At 40.6% G+C, this 27,683-nt stretch overlaps 1 protein-coding gene across 1 annotated transcript in view; it reads right to left on the minus strand.

Moving 5' to 3' along the window:
- Positions 1 to 27,683, minus strand: part of DSCAM (DS cell adhesion molecule) — an 818,243-nt gene that overhangs the window by 251,116 nt on the left and 539,444 nt on the right. Inside the window, exon 10 of the mRNA XM_046001392.1 lies at positions 9,194 to 9,313. Within this exon, the coding sequence (XP_045857348.1) occupies positions 9,194 to 9,313 (120 nt within the window). The remainder of the gene's footprint in view (positions 1 to 9,193; positions 9,314 to 27,683) is intronic.

The following is a 27,683-nucleotide window of genomic DNA, read 5'->3' on the forward strand; positions in this document are numbered from 1 at the left end:
ACATCTCTAAATATTTGCCCTCAGTGTGGTGAGAACAAGGAGGAAGAAGGCAGAGGGAGGAGCAGAGAAGAAGAGAGAAGGGAGGGCAAGATGGGCCAGGGGACTCTGGTCCTGGGGACCCTACCAAGGCTCAGGGAAATTGCAGATTCTTTGGATAGGGGTGGGGGTATCTTGGAGCTCCTCCTAGGGCCACTAGATGCCACTTATTTTAGCCCAGAGGAAGACAGGAGATTTTCATCCCTGGTGAATTTTATTCTGCCATCAAAGGAAGAAAATAAAACAATATGTTGAGTATGCAGCCTTCATTTTCACCACGATGTCACAGAGAGGCGTTGTCTTCTTTTTCGGGTTCTTTGAGCTCTTCCCCGGATTTAATTCCAGATTATGGTGCTGTTGGGGATAGGGACACTGGATAACAGTTGGGCCCAAGAGCCTGGATGAACCTGATGGATGAGCCTGGCGGATGAGCTTGAAGCAGGTGTTACTGGAAAGACCTAGGGGGTTTGCTATTGGTCCAGCAAACCAATGGCTCAGAAGAGGTTGAATGTGAGGTTAGAGACTCAGGGCTCTCTGCCCACGAAGGGAGCAGGGTAAGTGGTGAGCCCAGGAGTGCCTGCAAACATGCTGCATGTTCTTCCTGTCATCCTGAGACACAGGCCTTGGGGACTGTGGACAGTCCTGAGATATCACCTTGACCTTGTGAGAGAAGGGCTGAGCAGGGTCAAAGTGAGGCATTTCAGGAAAAGCCTCGGAAGTAAAAGGAGGCTCCTGAGGTGTCACCTGAGCAGTTGGAGCAGATACTGAGCAGTATTTGTGTCTTGGTCTGACACTGAACATGGTGCATGGAAGCATCCGGGGAACTATCGCAAGCATCTGTTTTTATTTCTATAGATTTTAAAACAAAAGAGTCAAGGCCCTGTTGGCCCCTATAATGAGGCTGCAACAAGAGAGGAGGGTTTGGGTGGGTGGGGGGCTGAAGCCAAGCGACACTTGGACACTGGGGGGACCTTGGTGGTAAGGAACAGTCAGGCCCTCTGACAGACTGCACCCATGCGTGCAGAAATGACCACCGTGAATGGCTTTCTGGGGACCATGGGTGTTGCTTGAACACAAGCAAAAGTGCCTTCCCTAAGCAGCAGTGGACACTCAGACACCTCTGAGGAAAACTGGAACTGGGGGAATGAAGCCTCTGCTGAGGAAGGAAGGACGCAGGCAGGGGCGGGGGGAAAAGGCAATCTGAGAGAAACAGGTGGAACAAGGAGGGGCCCACCCCTACCGCAGGCCTCTCTGTGTCCTAGAGAGCAGAAGAAGACAGGAACTCTCCCAAATGAAGGGTAACCTGTCCCTCACTGGAAGAGGAGACATGGGTGGCTTCATAGGGCTGACAGACTGTGGTTATGGATGGGCCGCTTTCCACCCAGAAAACTGAAGAGGACCAAACACACTTGCAGGCAGAAGCTTAAAAATACTCATAGCCGCCGACACACAGAAAGAAAGCAATTAAGTTATAATGGACGTTTTACAAAGATGTAAATAGGGCGCCTAGGTGGCTCATTGGTTAAGCACCTGCCTTTGGCTCAGGTCATGATCCCATGACCCTGGCATGAAGTGGGGGTAAGGGGTCCTGCTCAGCAAGGAGCCTGCTTCTCCCCTTCCCCACTGCTTGTGCGCTCCCTCTTGCTATCTCATGCTCTCTCAAATAAATAAATAAATGAAATCTTAAAAAAAAAGATTCAATATTAGAGAGATTGTTCATGATATTGGCTGGGAAGGCCCGATGTTTTAATGAGGTCCCTGCTCTCCATGTTAACCTTTAAATATATTACAATCTCCCCAAATTTTCAGAATAAATTTTTCTAGAACTTGACACAATTACCCTGAAATTCATCTAGAAGAAATAAACAGACAAAACTCCATGTGAGAAAGTCAGGATAATTTTAGGTGGATGGGGGGATGGGGTGACTGGGGGATGGGCATTAAGGAGGGCATGCGATGTGATGAGCGTTGGGTGTTATGCACAACTAATGAATCATTGAGCAATACATAAAAAACTAATGATGTACTATATATTGGCTAATTGAATTTAAATTAAAAAAGGGAAAAAGAAAAAATACAGGACATTTTTAGACAACAAGTGAAGAGAGTGTCATCATACTAGATATTAAAATATATTTGGAAAAGAGAACCCTCTAATACACATGGTCCCGATGCCAGTGGACAGATCAGAGTAAAAGAAAAGATACAAAACAGACTTCAGTGGACACATTTTTTTCTTTCATAGACTATAAAGCAGTACATGTTAGTGGGGGAAAGGTTGGGTTATCCATGGTTTTAGGACCACTGGTATCCATGTAAGCCTAGGATGATGACCATTGATGTTACTGACTAATTGCTTACAGACCAGGCGCCAGGGTAAATGCTTTCTATGAATCATCTTACTAAATCATCCCATGATTCCCCTTATTTTATCTGCCAGACACATGAGGAAGCTGTGGTTCACACAGGTTAAATAATTTCTGTGCAGTAACATAGCCTGACAATGCTGTCTGGGGTCTGAACTCAGCTCTTTCTTAACAGATGGTTTCCTAACTACTTCTCTTAGATTCCCAACTTCATTTATTTTCTCTGGGGGGAAAAAAAGCCCAAATTTAATACAGCTTAGTGTATAAACAATAGGGTTTGAAGTTTAAAGATGGCAGCATAAAACCAGCATTTCCTCTCTTCCTGAAAACCAACAGTGTAAGTGCAAATAGGAGAAAGAGGGATGGAATAGCTCAACCACAAAGGAGGTAAACGGTCAATGAGCAGAGGTATGTGCAGAAAGACAGGGACAGACAACCGTGGATGTGAATCTGAGCAAGCAATGACAGAGGATGTGTCGTCAGAGTGGGGGCTCATCCGAGGGGCCCAACCAGCACCCAGGAGCACAGTGTGCCCAGACTAGGTGGGGCTGGAGCTTCCCCTGCACCTGCTGTGGCTCTTAGAATCAGACTGGCAGGATGAAGCGAGGAGCCGAGTCGTTGGACAAAGTCATCTCTTTCTGGGGATGTGAATTTTCCTCAAACGGGAGTTCTCGAAAGGACGCCAGCATGTAGCAGTGATACTATGATAGAAGCAGAAAAAGCAACCAGGTAATGGGATCGCACCAGAAAAACTTTGCCGTGAGTTAGACGAAAGCTGTGAACAAAACAGCCGCTTGTCTAAGAAGCCAGAGCTCAAGAAAGAGTGAAATAGGAACCAGCAGGAGTGGCGAAAGGGGGAGGAAAAATGAAATCACCAACGTGAAGGAAAAACCGGAGAGAGTGCAAGGAAGAGCAGACTTGCTGGGGTGAGAGGTGTAGAAAATAAACATGGAAATATCATACTGAGTCAACGGCTCAAAACCCAGAGAAAACAGCTCCTGCAACGGATAGGTGATGCCACAGTGGAGAGCCTGCAGAAGAAATGAAAAGCAGGAAAGGGAACTAATATCTACAGATGCAATTTAAATCTTGTTCTCTTAAATTAAAGATGTTTAGAATCTGTGTATTAAACAGCACACCGCCGTGATGCAACCCAGGCACAAACGACGCAACTGCTGGGTCTGGTCAGCTCTTTGGTACACGCCGCAGAATGATTCAGTCCCTTCTACCGGGAGGTCAGGCAGCCCCCATTCCCTCCCAGGAAATAATGACAGCCCCAGTCTCCGACTGGCCCAGTGAGCTCTATGTGTGAAAAAGGAACAGACACGCCATTGTGAACAGAGCAGAGCTTGGAATAGGGCTTGCTGGGAAAGGTCAGCTAAGGACCAGTGGCAGCACGGGGTCGGTGTCGCAGCAGAGGAATATCCAGAGTCGGGCATCGGCAGCAGACCAGCAGGTGGAAGGTATGAGCTCTGACAGTGCAGAAAGCATTTATCCAAAAAAAAAAAAAAAAAAAAAAAAAAAAAAAGAAAAGAAAGAAAGGAAAAGAAAAAGAAAAAGAAAAGTACACTTGGGAAGTTCCTCATTGCTTATCCTGGGGATTGAGGGCTGTGTCCACAGGGAGGGAAGCCCGCACTCCTGAGCTGACTGCTGTTGCCGGACTTGCCCTCTTGGGAGTGGGAGTGTCTTCTCCCCTTGGCTCACAGCCACAGCTAGCCCAGCAGCCTGGCGGATTCTGAATGGCTTCTCCTCCCACACTGCTGTCACCCTGACCTGAGCCCTGTCACAGCTCGGGGGCTCCTCAAAGGCTCCAGCCACAGATCCTGCTTCCACACCCAGGGCTGATGCACAGACACCCTACCTCTCCCGGATTGTACCAACAGCCTCCTAGTTTGGGGTCAGCATGGCAGCAGAAGGAAGGGGAGAGCATCACTGTCACAACTGTGACCCCCACTCACCCCCACCTTGGCATCACCACATCCTTGTAATGACTGAGGGACAGCTGACCTCCTGGGAACTCTCAGATCTCCTTTCACTCTGGCCTGGCTTCAAGGTCTTCCTCCATGTTTCTGGAATATTCTGGGCACACACTTCTGACCCTGGCTTTGGGACCAGCTGGACCCTTGACCTTCCCTGTTTGCCCTACAGATGTGCACAAATCTCATTTCCCATTTCTTTCAGGCTTCACTGACATTACCTTCTCCCAGGCCTTCCCTCACAACTTTACCTGAAATGCACACTACTCCCCACTCCTCTCCGACCCTCACACACCCAGGCATGCTCTGACCCTTGCCCTTGAATGTTTCCATGACAATACTTCCCTGGGGTCAGAAGGAACCCTCTCCCTTGGCAGAGAGCAAAGGATGCCCCAGCAGACCATAGGCCACGCACTGGCTGATGCAGCCCCTCCTTGGGCCCGAGCAGCTAACAAGGGGATGGCCCCCAGGACAGCAGCTGAAACCCATTCCTACCACCAAACATTTCTGGGCACACAGACAAGGCCCACTATAATATTCAGCCCTGATTTAAAATTAAAAAAAAAATTTCTTTAGACAAGAAGACTTATTTGTCCGTATTAAAGGACAAAAATGTCACAGACAGAATTGGATGTTTCAGACTTAGTGCACCCAGACCCAAGGTCCAAGGTCAAAACTGTAAGAATGCTGTCTTCCCACAAACACTATTTCCTTCCTGCACCAGCCACCCTCAAGCCACTGCATTTACTCTGGAGCTCTGCAGCTTCAGGGTTAAACTGTTACAGCTCTCAGACGAACAACCCAAGTCCCTTTTGTTGCATCTTTTTGCCACACATAAGGAAGGTGCCCTCATGTTCTTAGTAAATATTTGATTATTGGGAACATGTTCCATAAACAAGGCTAAATTTTTCCTAAGAAACTTCTTTATCACTTATATAATTAAAGTGATAATATACAATCTCCCTCTTTGCTATCAGAAGATATTTAAAAATAAGCATTTGGGCACCTGGGTGGCCCAGTCCATTAAGCTACCAACCCTGAGTTTAGGCTCAGGTCCTGATTTCAGGGTCCTGGGATCAAGCCCCACATCCAGGCAATGCTCAGTAGGGAGTCTGCTTGAAATGCTCTCTCCCTCTTCCTCTGTCCCTCCCCTAGCTCATGTACTCTCTCTCTCTCTCTCTCTCAAATAAATCTTTAAAAATAAGCAGACCTAGGGCACCCAGGTGTCTGCCTTCGGCTGTGATCATGATCCTGGGATCCTGGGATCCTGGGATTGAGTCCTGTATCAGGCTCCCTGCCCCATGGGGAGCCTGATTCTCTCTCTCTCTCTCTCTCTCTCTCATGAATAAAGAAATAAAATCTTTAAAAAAATAAGTAGACCTCTTATTTAAAAAAAAATAAAAATAAGTATAACCCCCAGTGTTATTTTCATTGTAGGAAACAGGGAGTAGTGTGAACTGTGAAAGGTTGATACAGGAATACAATTCTGGCCAGTGGCCAAGGGGTGTTGAAAGTGATAGAAATTGCTTGCTCTGAGCCAGCAATTCTACTGGTAGAAATGTATCCCTGGGAAAGAATGGACACCTACAAAGTTCGATGAGATAGAGTCCCTGTGACATTTTTAGGATAGTGAAAAGGCAGAAGGAAGCTAACATACACTGTGCAGCAAAATGTTGGGCACACCCAGCTGCCAAGTGTTCATTCTGCCCTTTTACTTCGTGAAATAGCCCAAGCTGTAGGAATGGCTGCCCTGTGCGCAGCTATAAAGCATCTTGCAGACCTCCGTGGGCGTTGTTGTTTGTTTGTTTCTGTGTTTGTTTTGATGTTTATTACTTGATTTGTTAGAGAGATCTCCCTTTGAGGAAAAAAGAAGAGAGGGGCGGCGGGGATGAGGAGAGGGGCAGGTCTTCAACAATTCCCTGGGGCCAGTGGCAGCAACACAGTGGGGCCCTTGCCTCTGCATTTAACCAGGACAGCATTCTGTGCCTGAAGAGGCTGCGCTACGGACTGTCACACGCCAGGCCACCGGGGCTGAGCACATGGAACCCACAGAATCGTGATTTGCAGTTTCATTGATTTGGAATCTGTTCCACCACAAAAACGAGATGGGGGGGGGGGCGTGCAATGCCAAGGAGACACCAGAGAGAAGTGGGGGAGGGGCTGGCTCCCAGAGAAAACCAGCAGAACTGATTTACGGACATTCTGGAGAGGTTCCTATGGGGGATGACTCAAGTCAGATGGCAGCTCTCTCCCTTCCGTGGAAAAGTTGGAAGTGGCACAGAGCTCAGCGGGGGGAGCTGCTTGCCAACAGGGACAGAACAAAGTTATAAGCAGTTTGGGTCCCTGATACCCTAGAGGAAAAAACAAACTGGTCTTGAACTGTCCAGACTCCTCATAAGAGAAAGAGTAAACCCTTGTAGCTTTAAGTCACTAAGCCCAATCCTAACAAAGGCAAAGTGATGGAGGGATCTATGGAAGTATTAATGGGAACACTACACAGGGATTAAAAAGTCTTAGTGATCACCCATGCTTATTGAGACAGAAAGACAGAAAGACATTATTATTGAGACAGAAAGGCATTTACATCATATTGATAACTGAAGAAAGAGATTATAAGTCTGGAAGAATCATATGATCAATTTAAAAAGCCTGTAAAATTATATGAATGAATATATATATATATATATATATACATATATATATATATATATATTTGTAGGGGGCCAGGTCTGAAAGGCTAGCCAAAAACACTAAGAGTAGTTATCTTTACCTTTGAAGGATGCTATTTGGAGGGAACTTAACTTTATAAAATACTTGTTGCAATTTCTGTTTGTTTCTTGGGTGACTTCATATTGCACAAAAAAGTTAAAAATAAAAAAAGGCTATGGTAACTTACTTTGCCCATCAGTGATGGGAAGGAATAAAATGTCACCAGATCCATGACTGATGAAGCACTATGTCATGTACGAGAAACACTATCAAACAAATAAGACATGGAGAGAAGCAAGTAAGTAACACGAATACGAAACTTCCCAAAAGGGAAGCAGAAGTGATCAGTTAACAGAGGATAACAATGTTTTAACATTGTTAGTAATCCTAATATACAAATTAAAACAGAAAGTTCTTTCAACTATCTCATTGTAACGTTTAAGAATAAAAAGATACTTTCGGATTAGTGAGGAAGCAGAGACACACACAGCTCACCCTGCAGTATTTTCCAAAGGGCCCTGGGAGGGCACAGATTGAAAGGCATAAATGTGGTCACGCTACTGTGCTTCTGAGGGCTCCCCTAAAGGAGACAATCACACGCTGCCCCACATGCATATCCAAAGCTGTTTATCCCATGGAGTTCACAGTACGGAGACACTGAAAATAATCTCATGGGGAAAGGAGGAGCCTTGCACAAGGGCAAATATTAGAAATAATTCTGAAGAAGGTGAGTGTTGTGGGGAACGTTTGTAATACCATACACGGACATATACATAAACTAAGTTAAATGCATGCCGTTTCTTTTCATGTAATGTAATATGCGGCTCCAAATACAGCCTAAAATAAAAAGTCACATGGGCAGATACTCTGAATAACAGGCTTTAGCTTTTTGAATAAAGTGCTTTCACATGGACAATGTATGTGGCAGCCTATAGGGAAGTAGCCTCAGGGAATTCTTAAAAATCTAATTGATTTCCTCCTTCAATAAAGTGGCTTTGAGAACCCTCTTCCCCTTCTCCCTTCTCTCTCCCTCTGGAAGGAAATTTCCAGGAAAGGAGGTGTAAGTGGCCCATTTGTTTTGGTTTCCTTCTGTTATTTTCACAATAAAAAAATGCAACAGGTTACTTTAAAAGGCAACACCTGGAACACAAACCATAATAAAGTGAACAAATAAATAGTACATTCAGAACAATTAAACACACATAGTAGGTCTTAGATTGTTAAGAGACCGTGATTTATTTGCTTGTTTATCCCACCCATGTGCGTTTGACCTTCAACCATTTGTAGTTGAAGTAAAGATGAGTGCATGAGAAAAGAGAGAGAACTCCAAAACGCTGGTGAGCACAGGGAAGAACCCTTCCCTGGAGGAGACTGTAAGATGGACACAAGTGACCTCTATGGTGTCTAGAATGTTCCCCATTAGCCTGCATGTTACATGTTTTATTTCTGCAACGTTTACAGCCTTACCGTGAAACTGGCAAAGCTCTGTTGCCTTTGAAGAGAAAGCATGATTCAAATACAGTATTTAAATATGACAGACATATTCAAACAAAGAACACTGGATGCTCAAAGTGGGACATGGATGTGAGTGCTTTGAAAAAACTGTACCAGACAGACGATATGGAATTTGTCTATGCTAAGATAACCAGGTCAATAAATCAATCAACAATTTTATTTTTAACCTTCTAAACCCACTTAATGTCATATGTATATGTACTGGGGAAATGCTTTTCAAACGATGAACAATTCTGACCATTGGTTCTTTCATCTGCATTTGGAGGGGTATGTGTGGCGCTCCCCCAGCAGATCACAGTCACACCATTCAAGTGGGCAACACAGAGCTTTCCCGGGGGCTGAAATAACTTCCACTGATGCCCTGACCCAGGCATGATCTTTCCCAGGGAAGGCTATACAAGACCAGGGGCTCCTGGTCCAAATTAAAAACACTCAGATGGACCCATAGGGGTAAGCCGAGAAAACAGACTTGGTGGAGGTGGGAACGTATTTCCTTGCCAGAAGCACGTCTGGAAGGACTTGAAATGCTCCTCTAAGTCATTAGATTTGAACATGTTTGGCAGGCAATGAGCAAACCAAGTAACGTCATACCTTTAGAGAACTTCCACACTATGGTGGGTACAGGATAGCCCTCGGCTGAGCAGTTAAGGACGACAGCCTTGCCATAAATCCCGTCCTGGTCCCGGGGCTGAACCACAAATTTGGGAGGAACTGAAAAGAGAGAAATGTCACCTTTAGTTCAGACAACAGCACAACTTATTTTAATACCTGTAGGTATGATTTGAAGCATTCCCAGAATTTTAAAGAACATTAAAATACAAACAGTGTTTGTATGTTAACACATACAGAAAATTGGAAAACAGTATTTGTGAGCTGGAACAAATTAGGAAGGTGACCTCAGTGTAGGAAATCAATGAGATTCTTCAAACTGAAGTTACTTTGCACCTGGAAAAACTGGGCTCATGTGTGGAAGTTGACTAAACCACAGGTATGTGACATTCTTTTTTTTTTTTAATATTTTATTTATTTGACAGAGAGAAATCACAACTAGGCAGAGAGAGAGGAGGAAGCAGGCTCCCTGCGGAGCAGAGAGCCCGATGTGGGGCTCGATCCCAGGACCCTGGGACCATGACCCGAGCCGAAGGCAGAGGCTTTAACCCACTGAGCCACCCAGGCACCCTGACATTCTTTTTTATTTGTGTTACGGAAGATCTTCGGCAATCAATCCATGGCAAATAGAATCAGGACCACAATTGAAAGAACAAAGAGTAATTATCGAGAGTAAGTATTCCTCTTGGGTGTTCACTGCTCAAAGCATTTGTATCTGTTCTTCTTCTAACAGGAGATGAAGGGAAAATTAATAGGCATCCCCTAAAGGCAATAAAGAACATAGCATGGTATTGAACTTTGCCCCAAAATCTGATGAAGACACATAAACCATTATTCTTGATGTCAGCACTCTCCTGGGCCAATGGGGGACAACGGAGGTTAACTAAAGTGAGGTACCATGATGGCTTTATAGTAAGTGTACTTATTTAAAAAACAAACAAACAAACAAACAAACAGATTAAATAACTGAGTATTTGGTGACTTTTGTGAGGTGCTGAAAAAAATTCATCCCTACCCAAAACATACATTGCCCTCTGTGTAGAACACACCTGTCAAGAGAAGGCAAATGCCTTGTTAAGTTATTGCTATTCTAAGAGTATTCGAGCTTTCTGTGAAAGAGATGGTACAGGTACTTCTAGAAAAGACAGCATCTGAAGGATTAGAATCTCAGAAACTTTTCCATCAAAATCAGAATCTCAGAAACTTTTTCATCCCCAAATGATTAATTATATGATGAACTTCCAACAAAGCAATCACAGTACTATGTAAGAGGAGATGGACTGTGTCCCCTGTATGTCAGACCCTTAGCAAATGTGAGCGTTCTTTCTCTCCTTTCCATAATTCCTGGTAAAAGCTAATCTTGTCTGCTTTGCAGATTCCAGAATTCTTCCTTTAGACAAAAATGGGCCTATGTGTTACAGATCAATAGGGAGTCCAACCATCACATGAATGGACTGGTAGAAAGATCAGAACCTAGGTGAGTTAGATGCTTAAAATCATGTTGAAATGATATGAAACAGTGAAGATCATTGTGGTCATAAAACGCCCTAGGAGGTAGGAATGGCAGACATGAGAAGCAGCTGGAGACAGAACTCACTGCTGTTTCTGAAGGAGATGACCGTGATGGCTAGGAGTGCAGAGCCAAGGACTAAACGTCAGTGCTTGAGCTCCAACTCTGTTTCTTCCAGTTGGATGATCTGGTGCAAGTTATCAAATGTCTCTTGGCTTTGATTTCCTTATCTGTAAATTGGGGATAATTACAGCACTGATTTTATCAGACTGGTGTGGGGATCAAATGGATTATGATTGTAAATGTCTCAGAACAGTGCCTGGAAGTTATGGAGTACTTTATGTGTGCTGGTTAATTTAGGAAATGCAGGTATGTCCAGCTTTAACATAACCTTAACAAACACAACTCCCAACTTGCAAATTAAATAATTTATATGGCCAATAGGTCTCTTCAATATTGCTTAACTATTAAGCAATTTTATTTCATTTAGATGATATCCTGAGACACACATATTAATAAAATGTAAATATATTTAAATTGGGTGATAAGGGATGACTATTTCATGCTGGAAAAGTTATTTCTAGGAAAAATGCTGGAGATTATATAGAGCAAAGTTTCTAGTACAAATAATCAACCTCAAGGATAGATTGCAAAGTTTGAGGCACCATGCCAAATCACTCCGACCAGGAGGAAGGAAAATATACAGTCATCTATAGTCTATGCTCTGTTTGGCTCAAATTCTGCTGACAGAAGGAAGCCCTTTGTCACATGGGCAGGGTAACTAATCACTTGCATTTCCTCTGGAAACATGTCTAATTATAATCGATCCATGACCCCTCCCCTCGATTTGGTTCCAATCCAAAGGGACATTACTTAAAAACTGATCAAAGAGGTTTACATGCGAAATAACCATTGACATAGCGCAAGTGTAAGGTAATTACAGGTGGAAATGGCCCGTAAAACCACAAATCATCTTTCAAATCTTCTTCTTTCATCTCCTTGTATCCGATGCTCATGGTTCTTCCTCCAAAATGTATCACATATCCTCAAATTCTCTTCATCTTTACTGCCATGGTCTCGTCACGATGGGCAGGCAGGGTGTGTGGTAAATTGTCACACACCCTTCGTCCCTCTGGTTTCAGCGCACCAAGGGCTGGACAGTTCCACACACCAGCCAGGATGCCACACCAAGAGCATGAGCCTCTCTGCTGTCTGGGGCCTTCTCGGGAGTCACACATTCTTACTCACGGTCACTGATGCAACACAGAAATGTGGGAGACAAACATGTAACAATGAGAGGGTGGGGAGGGGAGTGCCCCTCCTCTCCAACCCATCCCGTGGAACTCTTCTGAGGCATGTTCCATGGCTGTGCTTCTCACACACTGGAGGGCATCACAATCAACCTGAAGAGCTGGCCCAAACATGAGTTGCTGAACCCCATCTTCCAAAATCCTGACTCAGTGGGTCTGAGGAGGGATCCAAGACACTGTCTTTCTAATAATCTACCAGTGACACTGAGGCTGCTGGTCCAGAGACAATACTTTGAGAATCACTGTTCCGTGGGACTCCTCGGGATTCCTCAGAGTACCAATGAGTCCCAGTGGCCCACAGCATCAACCAGCTTACTAAAACAACTTTAAGTGATATCTTCGCTCTCCTTCTGATCTCATTCTCACCGCCCCCATCCCTCACTCTAGAACTCAGGAACCAGTGCTCGCTTCGGCAGCACATATACTAGAACCCAGGAATCACATCTCAAATAGGTGATCAGCAGCCAATCGTGGGCCTCGAACTCTGCTTTCAGAGGAACTCCCCTTGCAACAAGGCCAACACTGGTTCTTAGCTGGTTCCTAGAGCAGCCTGCTAACGGATGTACTGGCACCTACAGCCCGACTTCAATCCGTTCCTCACACAGAGGCTGGAAGAATCCAAGGCATGAACCGGAGGAAGTGAGTCCCTGCTTCAAGCCAGCTGTGCATTCCCATTGTCCCCTGATACAATCCAGACTCTTACAACACTCCAAAGGCTCTTTACGACTTGACTTGACATTCCCCTCTGGCTGTTGTAAAACCCCATCTATCCCCCACCCCCCATGACTGCTCTTGCTGCTGGGCCTTCACATAAGCTTCTTCATGTCTTTGTTTAACAGATTCTCACTTACGATTATTTACATCTCAGCGCAAAGTCCACTTTGTCTGGAGCCCCTTACTGATGCTGTGGATGAGATTAAGTGCCCCCACAGAACCCTGTGTTACCTGCTGTTGCCTTTACTGAGCATGTCTGATATTGCTGCTTTCATTGCCTATCTCCCCCATCAGGCTCTGCCCTGCAGGAGAATAAGAACCATCCCTTTCCCACAGACCACTGTACCCCAGCATGGCACACAGCGATAGGACACAGAAACCTCTCTGAAAATGCCCGTGGAATGGACTGACAAATGGGTATTATTATTCCATTTTTACAGAATAGGGAAATAGATTTTGCCCAAAGTAGCATGGCTGAGTTCATTCATACCACAGATCAGAGTGACCCCAAACCCCAAAGCCTTTGAGTAGGACAGACCTACTTTCTTCTGAGGGTGGAGAGCACAAAGTATTCTAGGAGGATTCTGGGCAAGGAAACACACCGGAAGTGGAACTGTTGCAATTTGAGCTAAAACTTATGATAGGACCCGAAGACATAACACTCTGTATGGTCTGGGTTATAGTTCCCCAAAGTTACTGATTCCTCTCATAAAAATTATATTTGGGAGGTATCTGGGTGGTTCAGTTCGTTAAGTGGCCGGCTCTTGGCCTTGGCTCAGGTCAGGGTCTTGAGGTCAAGAGATCAAACCCCACATCTGCCTCTGCACTCAGTGAGAAGTTTACTTCAGATTTTCTCTCTCTCTCCTTCCATCCCTCCCTCTGGCTTGTGCTTTTTCTCTCCCCCACTCTCAAATAGATAAATAAGTAAATAAAATCTTTCAAAAAATAAATTATATCTTGGTTTCCTTTTATTTGTGTAACACTTTATTTGGTACGTTGTAGTGAGCATATTTTCCAGTCTTGTTGGCTTTCCAAAAGAAAGTGGAGGAGGAGGGTGAATAAGGAAATAGAAGGGATAGATTCAACCAAAGAAGTATGTCACATCCCCAAAAGGCAACATAAGCCATTCTTGCCATACACCTTCGTGTCATGAGACCCACATAGTCTGACAGTATCTTAAGACCTCAGGGATTCCTTGGAGGGAGCTGAATACTGAAAATTATCTGGAATTTGTGCTTAAAAATGTGCAGAAATGGGGAGCCTGGGTGGCTCAGTCATAAAGCATCTGCCTTTGGCTCAGGTCCTGATCCCATGGTCCTGAGATCAAGCCCTACACGGGGCTCCTTGCTCTGTGAGAAGCCTGCTTCTCCCTCTGCCTGACTCTCCTCCTGCTTGTGTTCTCTCTCTCACTGTGTCTCTCTTTGTCAAATAAACAAATAAAATCTTTTTAAAAAGTGTGCAGAGACTAAATTTTTTTTGAATGTTATATTTTCAACTTGTAACTTTTATAAGTAATTCTGCCTTTTTAATAGTTTTACAAAATGTTCTGAAGAGGCTATAAATCTATAAAAAAATAAGGGCTGTTTAAAATGCAGTGATCTTTGGCTTGGTCTGTTTTCTAAAGGAAGGAACTATTTTTGTAGCTTTTAAGCGATGAAAAGTAGTATGTTTACAATAGAACAGGTATTTCTTAATGTTAGAGGCAGTCATTTTTTTTTTTTTTTTAAGTTTGAAATGCGCGGCTTCCAAGAAGCTATATATTTTCTTTTTTTTTTAAAGATTTTTTTTTATTTATTTATTTGACAGATAGAGATCACAAGCAGGCAGAGGGGCAGGCAGAGAGAGAGAGGAGGAAACAGGCTCCCCGCTGAGCAGAAAACCCGATGCGGGGCTCGATCCCAGGACCCTGGGATCATGACCGGAGCTGCAGGTAGAGGCTTTAACCCACTGAGCCACCCAGGTGCCCCTGAAGCTATATATTTTCAAAGAATGGCTGTAAGCTTCCCTAAGCTGTCAACAGAGACAGGGATTCTATTTTACCGAAGGCAAACCTGGAAGCTATTTGGTGGGGGGAATGGGGCAGGTACATAAATATTGCCGTTCTCTCCTGGATGGCATTTAGTCAAGATGGTAATTAGACAAAGCCTAGGACAGATTTAATTTCTGACACTGGAAACTAAAATCCAATGGCTTCCCATCACAACCAGAAAGATGGCCTGGCCTTTGCCCTCAATGCTTTCCCTCCTCCCTTACAGAACACTGAGTCCACTGTTCTCTTGCCACCCTTTGAACACACAAAGCTCGCTCCTGACTTGGGTTCTTCATGCTTGGTCACTCTGCCTGGCGCTCGCTATGCCTTGTTCCCTCACCTTACTTGAGTCTGCTCCAAAATCTCTTTGAAAAGTCTTCCCCTGTCCACCTGACCCGACATACCTTTCCTATCCTTTTCACTCTCAATCCTCCAACTAGTTTTAATTTCATAGAACATGTAGATACCTGACATTGTGTGTTTGTTGTCTCTTTCACTGGAATGTGAGTTTTATGGGGCAGGAACTTGGGATCGCTATTTTGATCACCACTGTACTCCATCACTCAGAATATCTGGTGTAAAATAGATGCTTAATAAATATTTGTTGAAAGAATCAATGGATCAAGTAAAAATGACAGCATAAATATGGTGTCAAAAATTGGGTCACTAAACATAGCAATAAGGTAGTGGCCTCATGTAACTTTTAGTTTCCTTCCCAAATAAAAGTCAGCTCGAAGTCTTTTGCATAGTGTTTGTTTTCTATGTGGCAGCTCATCATTAAAAGCCAGAAAGAGCAGATACATCATAGGACATAAAGACGTGTGAGAACACGGACCTCCTTTGGAATCACAGAAAACCATTGCTTCAGGAGCTTTCTTCTCAGTGATGCAGAGCCAATAATAGGAAGCAAAGAGCACGTGTGTTCTGTCATTAAGTCTAGTACTTTCCCTCCAAATGGCTTCATTGATACCAAGGTCACCCGACTGAGCATGACATTAGGGAGATCACTGGTCCACAGCCAGTATAAGCCAGGGGACACACACATAAGAGCTAAAGGTTGTTTGGTTCTTTTTCCTTTCAGTTTCCCTTCTGATAACAGCTAATGTATTTTAAATTAAGTCTCTATAAATCTTCCCAATGACCCGAACAATCAAAAACTGTGCTAAGCTCTATAATGACCTGAGGTCATAAGACTGTGACAGAAGGGATGACTAAGAATTGGGCTCCAAAACTCTCTTGCTGTCATACACATTCATTCTACATCTCAGTGGAATTATCTTAGTTGTCATCCTCATCTCCTACAAGCAATTTACCCCCAACTGCTGTAGTTCCTTCAAAAATAAATTGTACTTTTACCTTTAGACTACATTCCCAGGCCTTCATTCCAATTAATCATCTAATCCCCCTGGCCTCTTCTGTGTAGTGTATCCTCAATCATGTTCCAAAAATCAAGTGGATGTGAGTGGCACAAAGAGACAGACAGAAAGGGTAGAAGGGTGTCGTCACCCACTGAGTGCTTATTATGTGCCAGGCACTGGGATAAATACATTTTTTAACCCCCAGAAATCCCTATTAAATATCACTCTACTTTATAAATCAGAGAATGGAGGTAAAGAGAGGTTAAGGAATTTACCCAAGGTCACACAGCTAACAGGTGTCCCGAACATGATAGGACTGAAAGGAAGAAAAGAGGAAAGAAGAGATGCAGGGAAGAGTTCCGGGAATGCACGTTTGCAGGCTAGTGGGCTTTCCCTTGGCTCTCCTGTGCACACAGCACAGTCCATCACCTGTCTCCAGACTGGTCTTCCTCCCTCAAGGTAATCTGTTCAAAGACATTTGTAGTTCTCCATCACTTCCTCCATCAAGACCATATTTGTTGATAACAACAGGCAGATGGGCAAACTCTACCATGGCGCAATCTCTATATCTTGGCTGTTGCTATCCCTCCCTGACCTCAGAACATATGCCTGGACACCTGTGTCCCCTCTAGTCATTCATGGAGAGTCATTAGAGGCCTCTGTTGCCAACCAGGAGCCAAGGTCATGCTTACTGTTAACTTGTTACCTAATTAAATTGTCTCAGCATCTCCAAGGGGTAAGTCTCACTGTTCCTATTTTACAGATTAAGAAATTGAGGATCAGGGAGATTCAATCACGTTCTCAAAGTCACCTGGAAAATGAACAAGCAGAAATGTGGGCCTTGATTTTCTTACTGAGAGACTAAATGTTGCATTTTTATTCTCTTTCTAAACCCTACTCACATCAAGGCTGATGGAGCTCACTCTTCCGTGAAGACTTCGTGGAACATATCAAATACTGGTCTCTCCCTTATTAGAACTCATTCTGCTCTTGTAATTACTAGTCTGTCTCTTGAAGGCTTCCAAACCACCCTCTTTGTGACAAGGCAATTTCAAGGTCTCTAAGATCCTCATTCTGTTTCTGGTTTTTTCCAAACCACATCTCAGACCAAAAACTTTAAAGCCTCCAAGAGAAAAAAAATTTCTAAACTCAAGTTAAAGATTTAAATAAAGACCCATATAATTATTCTCTAATGTTGTTTGCTATTTTCAAGCGGGGTTTGTTTCCCTAACTATAGCTTTGCTTTTTTTTTTTTTTTTTTTTTGTGAACCAAGTAACAACTGTGTTCCAAAGTTAATGTTAAGTCCACATTTTGCAATATGAATGCTCTTTCATTCTAAATGGCATAAAATGATAAGATTCTTCATCTTCCCTAAAAGGTCTATTTAGTTGATTCATAACAAGATCCAGCTGAAGTGATGATAAAATTCAACTACTTGACCACTCAAATTAAAAGTTAAAATTTGAGCAGCTGCCTGGTGCCTAGCAGTTGAAGACAAGAGGCTGTCACTCACAGCAGGCATTAGCCATCCACAGAGAAAGCTCCCTGTCCCAACTATTATGTACTGAGGGCAGGGGGAGAATGGAGGAGACAATAAGATCTCATGTCCCACTCCAACACCCAGCACAGTCCTTGGCCAGCTACTCTTGGAGAGAATGTTTGTCATCAAGGCTTCTCACACATTTTTCTCAATTACTTAGCCACTGATTTCTGCAAAGTACCTTCTGAGTTAACCCTAGCTTTGTCATCCCTGCTACCACCATCTTAACTCCAACCATCACCACTTCTCACGTGGACCACAGAGCCTCCCCTCTGGGCTCTGGACTCCTGGTCTCACTTTAGTCTGTTGATTTTTTTCTTCTTTCCTTTAGATCTCCTCATTCAATTCCCATGGCCTCCAGACCTCAGGACACAGAAACTTCCAGCTGTGAACCAAAGTTAGCTCTGTGTCTTACCCTCCGCCATGTTGGTCTCTAGCCACTCCATCCTACCACACCAGGGAAATAAGCGCATCTGCTGTCTCAAGCCTCCCCACCACTACAGGTACCAGACTTTCTTCCAGGAACACATTGCCTTCCTTTCTCTCTTTTGTAACTCCCTGCTGTGTTTTCTAATGGCTCAGGAACCCCACTCCCTCCCTCCGGGAACCTGTCTCATGTGTCTCCTAACCTCAATTTGATTAAGTTTCCTTTCTTCTTCCATAGTTGCCCTGCAGATTGTCACACCATCTTGTGGGACTGTCACCTGTCTCTCTCCCACCAGAGAGGCAGCTCTCACTGGGAAGAAAGAAACATTCATCATCTCAGTGACTGTTACAGGGCTTAGAAATTATAACCACGTGCTAAATACACTGCTGTTTCATGTTGGAATAAGAGAAAGATGCAGGAAAGAAGGGTAGAAAAAAATGTCATTCGGTTGTGGGTATAAAAGAATATATTTGTATCTACCTATTGATGCTTCAAAGAGGTACAGCTCAAAATATTTTTTTTTCTTTTGCTAGCAAGTAAAACAAGAAAATACTGAACTCATCAAACTGAAAATTTTTAAGGAAAAAAAAACAATAAAAATGGTTACACATAAGGACTTTAAAACAGAAAATGCTTTATCCAAGATATCCTGTAGTCCTTATTTAATTAATCAATTTAGCCATTACCATGACAACTGAAATTAAAGAAAAGTAGGTTCAAAGCTTATTGATTAGGGTTTATTTAAGGTGACTGACTTTCTGAAATCAGAATGATGACCTTTTATGGTATCTATAAAACTTGCTATTAAGGAGGGCACATGTTGTGATGAGCACTGGGTGTTATAAGCAACCAATGAATGGTTGAGCACTGTATCAAAAACTAATGATATACTTTATGCTGGCTAATTGGACATAATAAAAATTTTTAAAAATTTTTTTAAAAAAACAAAAAAAATGTGCACTCCAGACCTTCCAGACCTAACCCAATTCTAAAGTTTAGATGAGTGAATCATAAAACCATCCCCATCACACATAGCATAAGCTAAAAGAACTTGTATACCTATGTGCCTTCTATATGCTGTTAAATAGAGCTAACAAAAAAACAGGGGCCTCTGGGTGGCTCAGTTGGTTAAGTGTCTGCCTTTGGCTTAGGTCATGATCCCGGGTTCCTGGGATTGAACCCCACGTCAGGATCCCTGCTCAGCAAGGAGTCTGCCTCTCTTTATCCCTCTGCCTTTCCCCTGCTCTCTCTCTCTCAAATAAATAAATAAATAAAATCTTTAAAAAAGAACTAACAAAAAAAAGATTTTCTAAAATCAATGTTGAAGTTAGAATATGCTACATATGTGGTATAAAATGATACAGCCTGTGAAGAAGAAAGTGTTTAAACAATAGCCTTTCATTTTAAATCACTGAGGATTGGAACCAGAAGGGAAGCTACTATTTATGGGTTTGAAGCCAGCCACTAACCTGTGACATCTACTGCTTTTCTACAGTCCCTTCCAAAACACCATTCCATTTTTAACAAAATTCTCTTAGTAGAAAGTTGTTATTTTGCAAAGTAAGTTTCTTAATTATTTCATTTTTGAGGAATTTTGAACTTTAGGAAGGATATCTTTTAATATTTAAAAAACTGAAGTACAATTTATATACAGTAAAATACATAGCTTTAAAGCATATAGTTAGATAGGTTTTGACGAGTACATAAATGCACAAAACCCACACCCCATCAAGATTTAGAATATTTCCATTCATCCCAAAAGTTCTCTTCTTGTCAGTTCCCAACCCCCCTTCCTACTGGCAACATTCTGATTTTTATCTCTATTGATTAGTTTTCTATCTTGGAAACTCTTGTAAATGAATATAAATTGAATATGTGACAAATGTGTTATGAATAGAATATACTACTCCTTTCTGTGTGTCTGACTTCTTTTACTCAGTGTACTGTTCTTCAGAGTTGTCTGTATTTTGTGGGAGTTTGTAGTGTATTCGATTTACATTTAAACTAATTATTATTGATAGGGGTCTTGTTCTTTTGTCTCTTATTACTTCTGTTACAGTGTTCCTTTGTCTCTCTCTCTCTCTCTCTTTTAATATTGACACACTTTAATTTTGACTCCTTTCTCTTTTTCTTTTGTGTACTGGTATATTTGTTAACATTTTTCTGTACAAGCCCATATCATCAGCAAATGTAGGCACATTTGTGCCTTCTATCACAAATGCCATGCCTTCTATTTCTTATTCTTGTCTAAGCACAAAGGCTATGACCACTAAAACAATACTGATAGAAAACCTGAGAGCAGACATGCTTATCTCATTCCTAATCATGAGGACAAAGAATAAAACATTATAGATTTTTCCTAGGTGCCTTTTATTCTAGTGAGAGAGTTACTATTTTTTGTTAACTGAGAAGGTTTTTTTTTTTTAATTAAGAATGGATATTGAATTCTAGTAAATTCTTTTCATCTACTTTAATGTGTGATTTTTCTACTTTTTAAATATAATAATATTATAATATATAATAAAATATAGATTAATTTTGAATGTTAAACCAAGTTTTATTCCTGTAATAAAGCCCACTTTGTCATGATATGTTATATTTCCTTTTATTGCTGATTTGACATGGTAGTATTATGTAGCAATATTATATTGACATAGTAGTATTATGCCAACTATTTTTGCACCTATATGCATGATCAGTAAAGCTTGCAAAATTTTTTGTGTGCCATGACTTTATCAACTTCTTTATCTTGAGGTTATGCTGTGTCTAAAAATTTGGGAACTCCTCCCTTTTCCTTGATTACTTGAAAGAGTTTGTATAAGGTGCTATTATTCCTTAAATTCTGCAAAAACTTACAAACTAAGCTCTCTGTCTTCAGTTTTTGTTGGAAGGTTTTTATAATGAATCCAAACCTTATAACAGACATAAGGCAAGTCAAATGTTCGCTTTTGTATCTATGTGGATAATTTACGTCTTTGAAATCATTGATCATTTGCTCTAAATTATCAAATATGCTGGCATAAAATTGTCCAAAACATTTCTTCACTATCCTTTTAATTAATGGCTGTAGGAACTGCAGTTATGTTTGTCTTTGCATTAGTTTTCTATAGCTGCTGCAATAAATCACAACAAACTTAGTGGCTTTAAATGACAAAGCTTAAATTCTTATTTTCAGGTGATCAGACTTCTAGGATGTGCATTCTGTAGTTGTTTGATATAACCTATAAACACCAACTAGGTTATGTGGGTTGTTAGTGTAGTTTAAATCTCTTTTTTTTTTTACTGATTTTTTTGGTGTTTATTCTATTAGTTAATGAGAAAGGAGTGTTGAAATCCCTAATTGTCATTGTTTGTTTGTCTGTTATTCCTTTCAGTTCTATTTTGTAACCATGTGTTTGGATTTCTATTATTAGGAGTATCTGTATTTCAGATTTTTATGTCTTGTTGATGAATTAACCATTTTATTATTTTAACATGTCCTTATTTGCTTAGAATAATATTCCTTATCCTGAGATTTAAATTTAATTTAATTTTTTATTTAATATTAACACATTCAATTAAGCTTTCTGTGATTGGTATTTTATACAATTTTACATTTTACTACTTATGTCTTTATATTTAACAGGTACCATGCACTTGAATCTTGCTTTTTAATCATGATTGATAATTTTTCCCTTTTAATTGGTATGTTTAGTCCATTTATACCTAATGAAAGATTGATATAGTTGTATTTAAATTTTCCATCCATTTTCCATCTCTCCTTTGTATTTTGTTCCTCTTTTCCTACTTTTTCCCACTTTTCCTACTTTTTTCCCTAGCTAATTGACTATATTTTAATGTTCACGTGAACATTCTGTTCTGTTGGATTAATATCTATTGGATTAATATCTACACCTATTTGTTTCATTCTTGATAATTGCTCAAGTGTTTGCATTGAGCATATTTAGCTAGCAACATCTATGTTCAAATAGTATCATACCACTTCATGGATAACATAGGATAAATTTTACAAGAGTAAAATTCCACTTTCCTTCTTCCTGCTCTTTGTGATATTATTATCTATTTTATTTTTGCATATTGTAAATTATTATTATTTAAATACCTAAATATTTTAAAGGAAGTGAAAATGATAATAACGTGTATCTTATCATTAGCCATAAATTTATCATATCAAGAGATCTTCATTCCTCTTGTATATCAGTTTCCATGGAATTATTTTCTTTAAGTTTCAAGAACATTCTTTAATATTTACTGTAGCAAAATCTAGCTGGTAATTAATCCTCTAAACCTTTGTCTAAAAATATATTTATTTCACATCCATTTTTGAAGAATATATTTTTCTGGTTATAGAATCCTAGACTGATAAATGTTCCTCTTCCACCCCCTCCTTTCAGCACTTTAAAGATACTGTTCCATTCTGTCCTGGCTTGAACTGTTTCTGATGAGAAGCCTAAAGTTTTCTTACTTGGTCCTCTTGATGTAACAAGTCATATATCTCTGGTTACTTTTGATATTTTATTATTAGTTTTGAACAATTTAATTAGAATGTGCCATGGAATGGTTTTTCTTTATGCTTATTTTTTGAGAGTTCTATTGTTCATTTTGATAGGTAGATTTATATTTTTCTTCACATTTAGAAAATTTCCAATCATTATTATTCAAATGTCTTTTTTCCTTCCACCTCTTTTTAAGACTCTATGTATATGTTGGAATATTAGACATTTTCCCAAGTTTAGTGGGGCACTGTTTACTGTTTTTCCATCTTTTACTTCTCCATGAAAATATCTGAATAATTTCTCTTGCCCTCTTTTCAAATTCAGTAATCCTTTATTCTGCAGTATCTAATGTCTTATTAAATAGATCCAATTACTGTGGAAAGAGCCAAGATGCCCTTCAACAGACAAATGGATAAAGAAGACATGGCCCATTTATACAATGGAATATTATTCAGCCATCAGAAAGGATGAATACCCAAATTTTGCATCAACATGCATGGGACTGAGGAGATTATGCTAAGTGAAATAAGTCAAGCAGAGAATTATCATATCAGTATCATATCATATATCAATCAATTATCATATGGTTTCACTTACTTGAGGAACATAAGGAATAACATGGAGGACATTAGGAGAAGGAAAGGAAAAGTGAAGGAGGGGAAATCGGAGGGGAAGATGAACCATGAGAGTCTGTGGACTCCCAGAAATAAACTGAGGGTATTAGAGGGGAAAGAGGTGGAGAGATGGGTGAGCCTGGTGGTGGGTATTAAGGAGGGCACATATTGCATGGAGGACTGGGTGTAGGGCATAAATAATGAATCTTGGAACATTGCATCAAAAACCAATGATATATTGTATGGTGACTAACATAACACAATAAAAAATTAGCTGTTCAAAAAAATAGATTCAGTGAATTTCTCATTTCAGACATTATGTCTTTCATATCTAGAAATTCTTTCTGGTTCTTTTTTTAAAAAATATTTTACATTTACCTTCTTGCATTCCCTAAGTATTCACTTACTGCACATAACTTTTCATTTGAATCCTTGAAATGAGATGATAGTAGCTTGAAAACCTTGTCTGCTAATTCCAACATCTGCATGTCCACTAGTCTGTTTCTTTGTTTTTCCTTGTGTTTGCAACTCACATTTTCCTCCTTCTTCACATATCTGTTACTATGTGTAACACATTATGAATACGCTATTGAGAGTAATGATTTTGTTGATTCCATTTAAGAGTGTTGAATGTTATTCTTGAAGACATTTCATTTACTGGTAAAGCTTTATCTTGTCAATTCTCTCTTAAGGCCTTTTTTGGGTTTGATTAGAGTAGTCCTTATTCCAGGGATAGATTAACCCTCCTCTTAGTGGCCTCCCTAAGATTTTTTTTGTTTTTGTTTTTTCCATTTTATCCATTTTATTTATTTTTTCAGCGTAACAGTATTCATTGTTTTTGCACAACACCCAGTGCTCCATGCAAAACGTGCCCTCCCCATTACCCACCACCTGTTCCCCCAACCTCCCACCCCTGACCCTTCAAAACCCTCAGGTTGTTTTTCAGAGTCCACAGTCTCTTATGGTTCGCCTCCCCCTCCAAATTTTTTTTTTTAATAAACATATAATGTATTTTTATCCCCAGGGGTACAGGTCTGTGAATCGCCAGGTTTACACACTTCACAGCACTCATGATAGCACTTACCCTCCCCAATGTCCATAGCCCCCTCCCCCTCTCCCAATCCCACCTCCCCCCAGCAGGCTCCCTAAGATTTTAACGGAATTTTCGTATGGTCTTTGCTCTGGCTACTCAGAACTCCATTATGCCCCAGCCCTGGGTAACCTCTGAAGTCTTTATTGATCTCACATCTACCTGGTGTTTCTTCCCTGGTAGAGGTCATGCAGTCTCATCCTATGCACATGAAATATAGTATTCAGCTAAAGACTCAAAAGGAGATTTTTATTAATCTTTCTCTGAACAGCTCCCTACTTCCCAGTATTCTACCCTGCACAATCCCACACCTCAATAATTTCTAAATTTCTGTCGGTATTCTCCACCCAGAAAGATCACTGTTATCTACTTGGGCTCTGGATCCCTCTGCCATTGTTTGCAATGTGCCCCGGGCAGAAATCTGGGGTAAATTTTGGAGCTCAATTTACATACTTCCATTTTCTCAAGGATCACAACCCTCTGCCTCCTGTTCCACTGCCTGGAAATGGTTGTTTTATAAATTTTTCCCCAGTTTTATAGGTTTTTTTTTTCATGGTAGCATACATATCCATTACCTGTTATTGTTTGATGGCCCCATTCAATAAATGTAATACTTTGTTTTTCAAGTTATTTGAACCAAAATCTGCCTCCCTGAAATTTCCAACCATTTCGGTTGGTTCTGTCTTTTGGAATACCCCCACAATGGTTCTTACCATAGTGCTTTCAACATATGTTATTGATGCAAAGAATACAATCCCAATTCACTAACTCAAGGACTTTGATCCTATAATTATCTCCTCTTTATCTTTACCACGTTTCTCTCCTCTCTACTGACTCATTCCCATCGGCATGTCATGGTAGTTTCTCTTGTCCCATGTCCCATGTCCTCTTCAACTTCCTCTCTGTTTTTCTGCCCATCATAACAATGTCTCTGAAAATATTAAAATAATCGTACATATTCCTTGAATTCCCGCACATTTATTCATCTCCCTTTCCGTTCATTAGCCACACTAATCAGACATTCACTGCAACCACACCACTTTTCATGGTCATAAGCAATGTCCATCTCCTTAAACCAAATGACCAGTTCTTATATTTCCTTTTTCTATTTCCAGTGGGATTTTATACACATTATAACCTATGTGTCTTGATATATTTATTAATTTGCTTCCAGGGCACCACTTACTGGACATCCTTTTACTCTACAGACTTCTCTTTTTCCCTGTTTCTTTTCCGGATTCCTGGAACCTCAAATGCTAGAATGTTTTGAGTCTGGACCCTCTTGTTTTTCCCACATCATTGTTCACCATGTCACTGTTATTCTTTGCTTCTTCTCTACTTCTGTTAAAGACTTCTGTTTACCTTATTAAGCAACAAATGTGATTCCTCTTCCTTGCAACATTCACTTTATAATTTTTTTTTTTTTTTTTGCTTTGCCTCCGAAAGATATTGCAAACTTAATTCCTTCCTCTTACTTTAACAATTACTACCTTCATTCAGGGCACTTTTCATCTTACCTGAACTTTGAAAATGGACTCTTAGTAACTACCCTTACTATCTGGACCAGTCCATTTTTCAAACAACTGCTAGTGTTATAATTAAAAAGATAAATCAGGCCATGTCACTGACCTGGTTAAAGTCACTAATGACATCTCTTCACATTTAGAAAAAAAGTCCAGATTCCTAAAATAGCTGCATATTCAAATAATCCAGGGTATTAGGACTTGACTTTGCTGTATGCTAAGTCCACTTGGAGGTTTTACTAATGCCTGAGCCCCACCTCCAAAGATGGCTATTTAGTTAGTTTGGGCTGCAACAGAGACATTAAGAATTTTAAATTTCCCCATGTAATTCTAATGTGTGATAAAATTTGATTTGGGGGGAGGGGAATTAAAAGAAATACCCCAGAGATCTGAAAGATGGATCTACTCCCAAAGATTATGTTTCAATTGGGCTGAAATGGGGCCAGAAAAGAATTATCAGTGTTTTCTTAAATCTGTTAAGAGATTCTATGGTTAAGTCTAGATTAAGGATTACTGTCCCACAACATCTTGTCGTTGACCACTTCTCCAACCACTGACCTGCTTGTGAAGCACATTCCTTTTCTCAGAATTATCATACTTCACTGGTGATTTAATGCTAAGTTCACAGAAGTTCATTCAACATATTTGAAGAATAACCACGTGGAGTCACTAATCAGATTGTGATCAAACACATCACCCCTGATGGCTGGGCTCAACTTCAGTTCATCTGACCTTTGCCTTTGGTTACCTTCCCTACAAGGGCAAGTGATACAAACAACATTGTGTACATTTTTGTCCAACATTCTGTTTTCTGACTTGCCTCCCTCAGAGCAGATTCTTCAGGAGACAGGTTGATGTACTGCTTTGCCCTTCACGAATACTAGTAAGAGTCAATTCCTCTTATAAGAAAACATTTGGGAAATGGATACCACATTGGCTCCCATTTTTATTTATCTTCAAAAAATGAGAAAGAAATTCATGTATTCCTATTTTTAGACTCAAAAGCACAAGGTAGAAAGAGAAAAAAAATCACTTGTATATTTAGTTTGTATGTGACTGAAAATATATTTTCTTACTCAAGGAAAATCTTTTCTTTTTACAAATACAAAGTTGGTTTCTTCACATAAAATCTAAATATGCTTCAGTCTCTTTTGTTGGCAAGTACATAGACAGTACATTACTCTTCAGCCAGAAAGGGAGAGATGTCATGAGGACACGGTCCAAAGATTAAGGAAGGACATAGGAATCTGTTGCTCAGAAAGAATCTGCTCATATCTGTCAACTATCTGGAAAATAATGGAAATCAACCTCTCCTAAAAGTTACTCTAAGAGCCCAATATTTGGAGACTTTAAAATGCAAATAATCAACATTAAAATAAGCCTTTAATTTTACACAGTTGCTTTTGCAATGTGGGTAAGAACTATACTAGGGCATGAATGCATGTAGCTCTTGGAGAATCATAAAACCACATGTCAGTGCCCAAAAGACTTTACAGAATACTAGCTGCTCATTTTGCAGATGAAAAGTAAAGCGTTCCTGGGAATTTGATGACAAGAATACATATTTGAAATAAGACAAATGCTTACATTTTAGATGCACTGAGTCCCCTGCCAATATCTTCTATAAGTTAGACCCCCATTTTAATTTCTAAATAAATAATCCCCTGTTTTGTTTAATTTAATAAATGTTGTTATAGCCTCCTAAATAATGAGAAGTATAATGCTAAACAGAAGAGAGGAGCAAAACATATTTCTAAATTGAAGCTAACTTCACATTTCTAAAGCTAAAACAAAACAAAAAATACAAGCAGCTAATTTTTGCCATGTGTCAACTGTACTTCAGCAAAATGAATAAAAAAG

The sequence above is a fragment of the Meles meles genome, chromosome 4, assembly GCF_922984935.1.
Source record: "Meles meles chromosome 4, mMelMel3.1 paternal haplotype, whole genome shotgun sequence".
NCBI lineage: Eukaryota > Metazoa > Chordata > Mammalia > Carnivora > Mustelidae > Meles > Meles meles.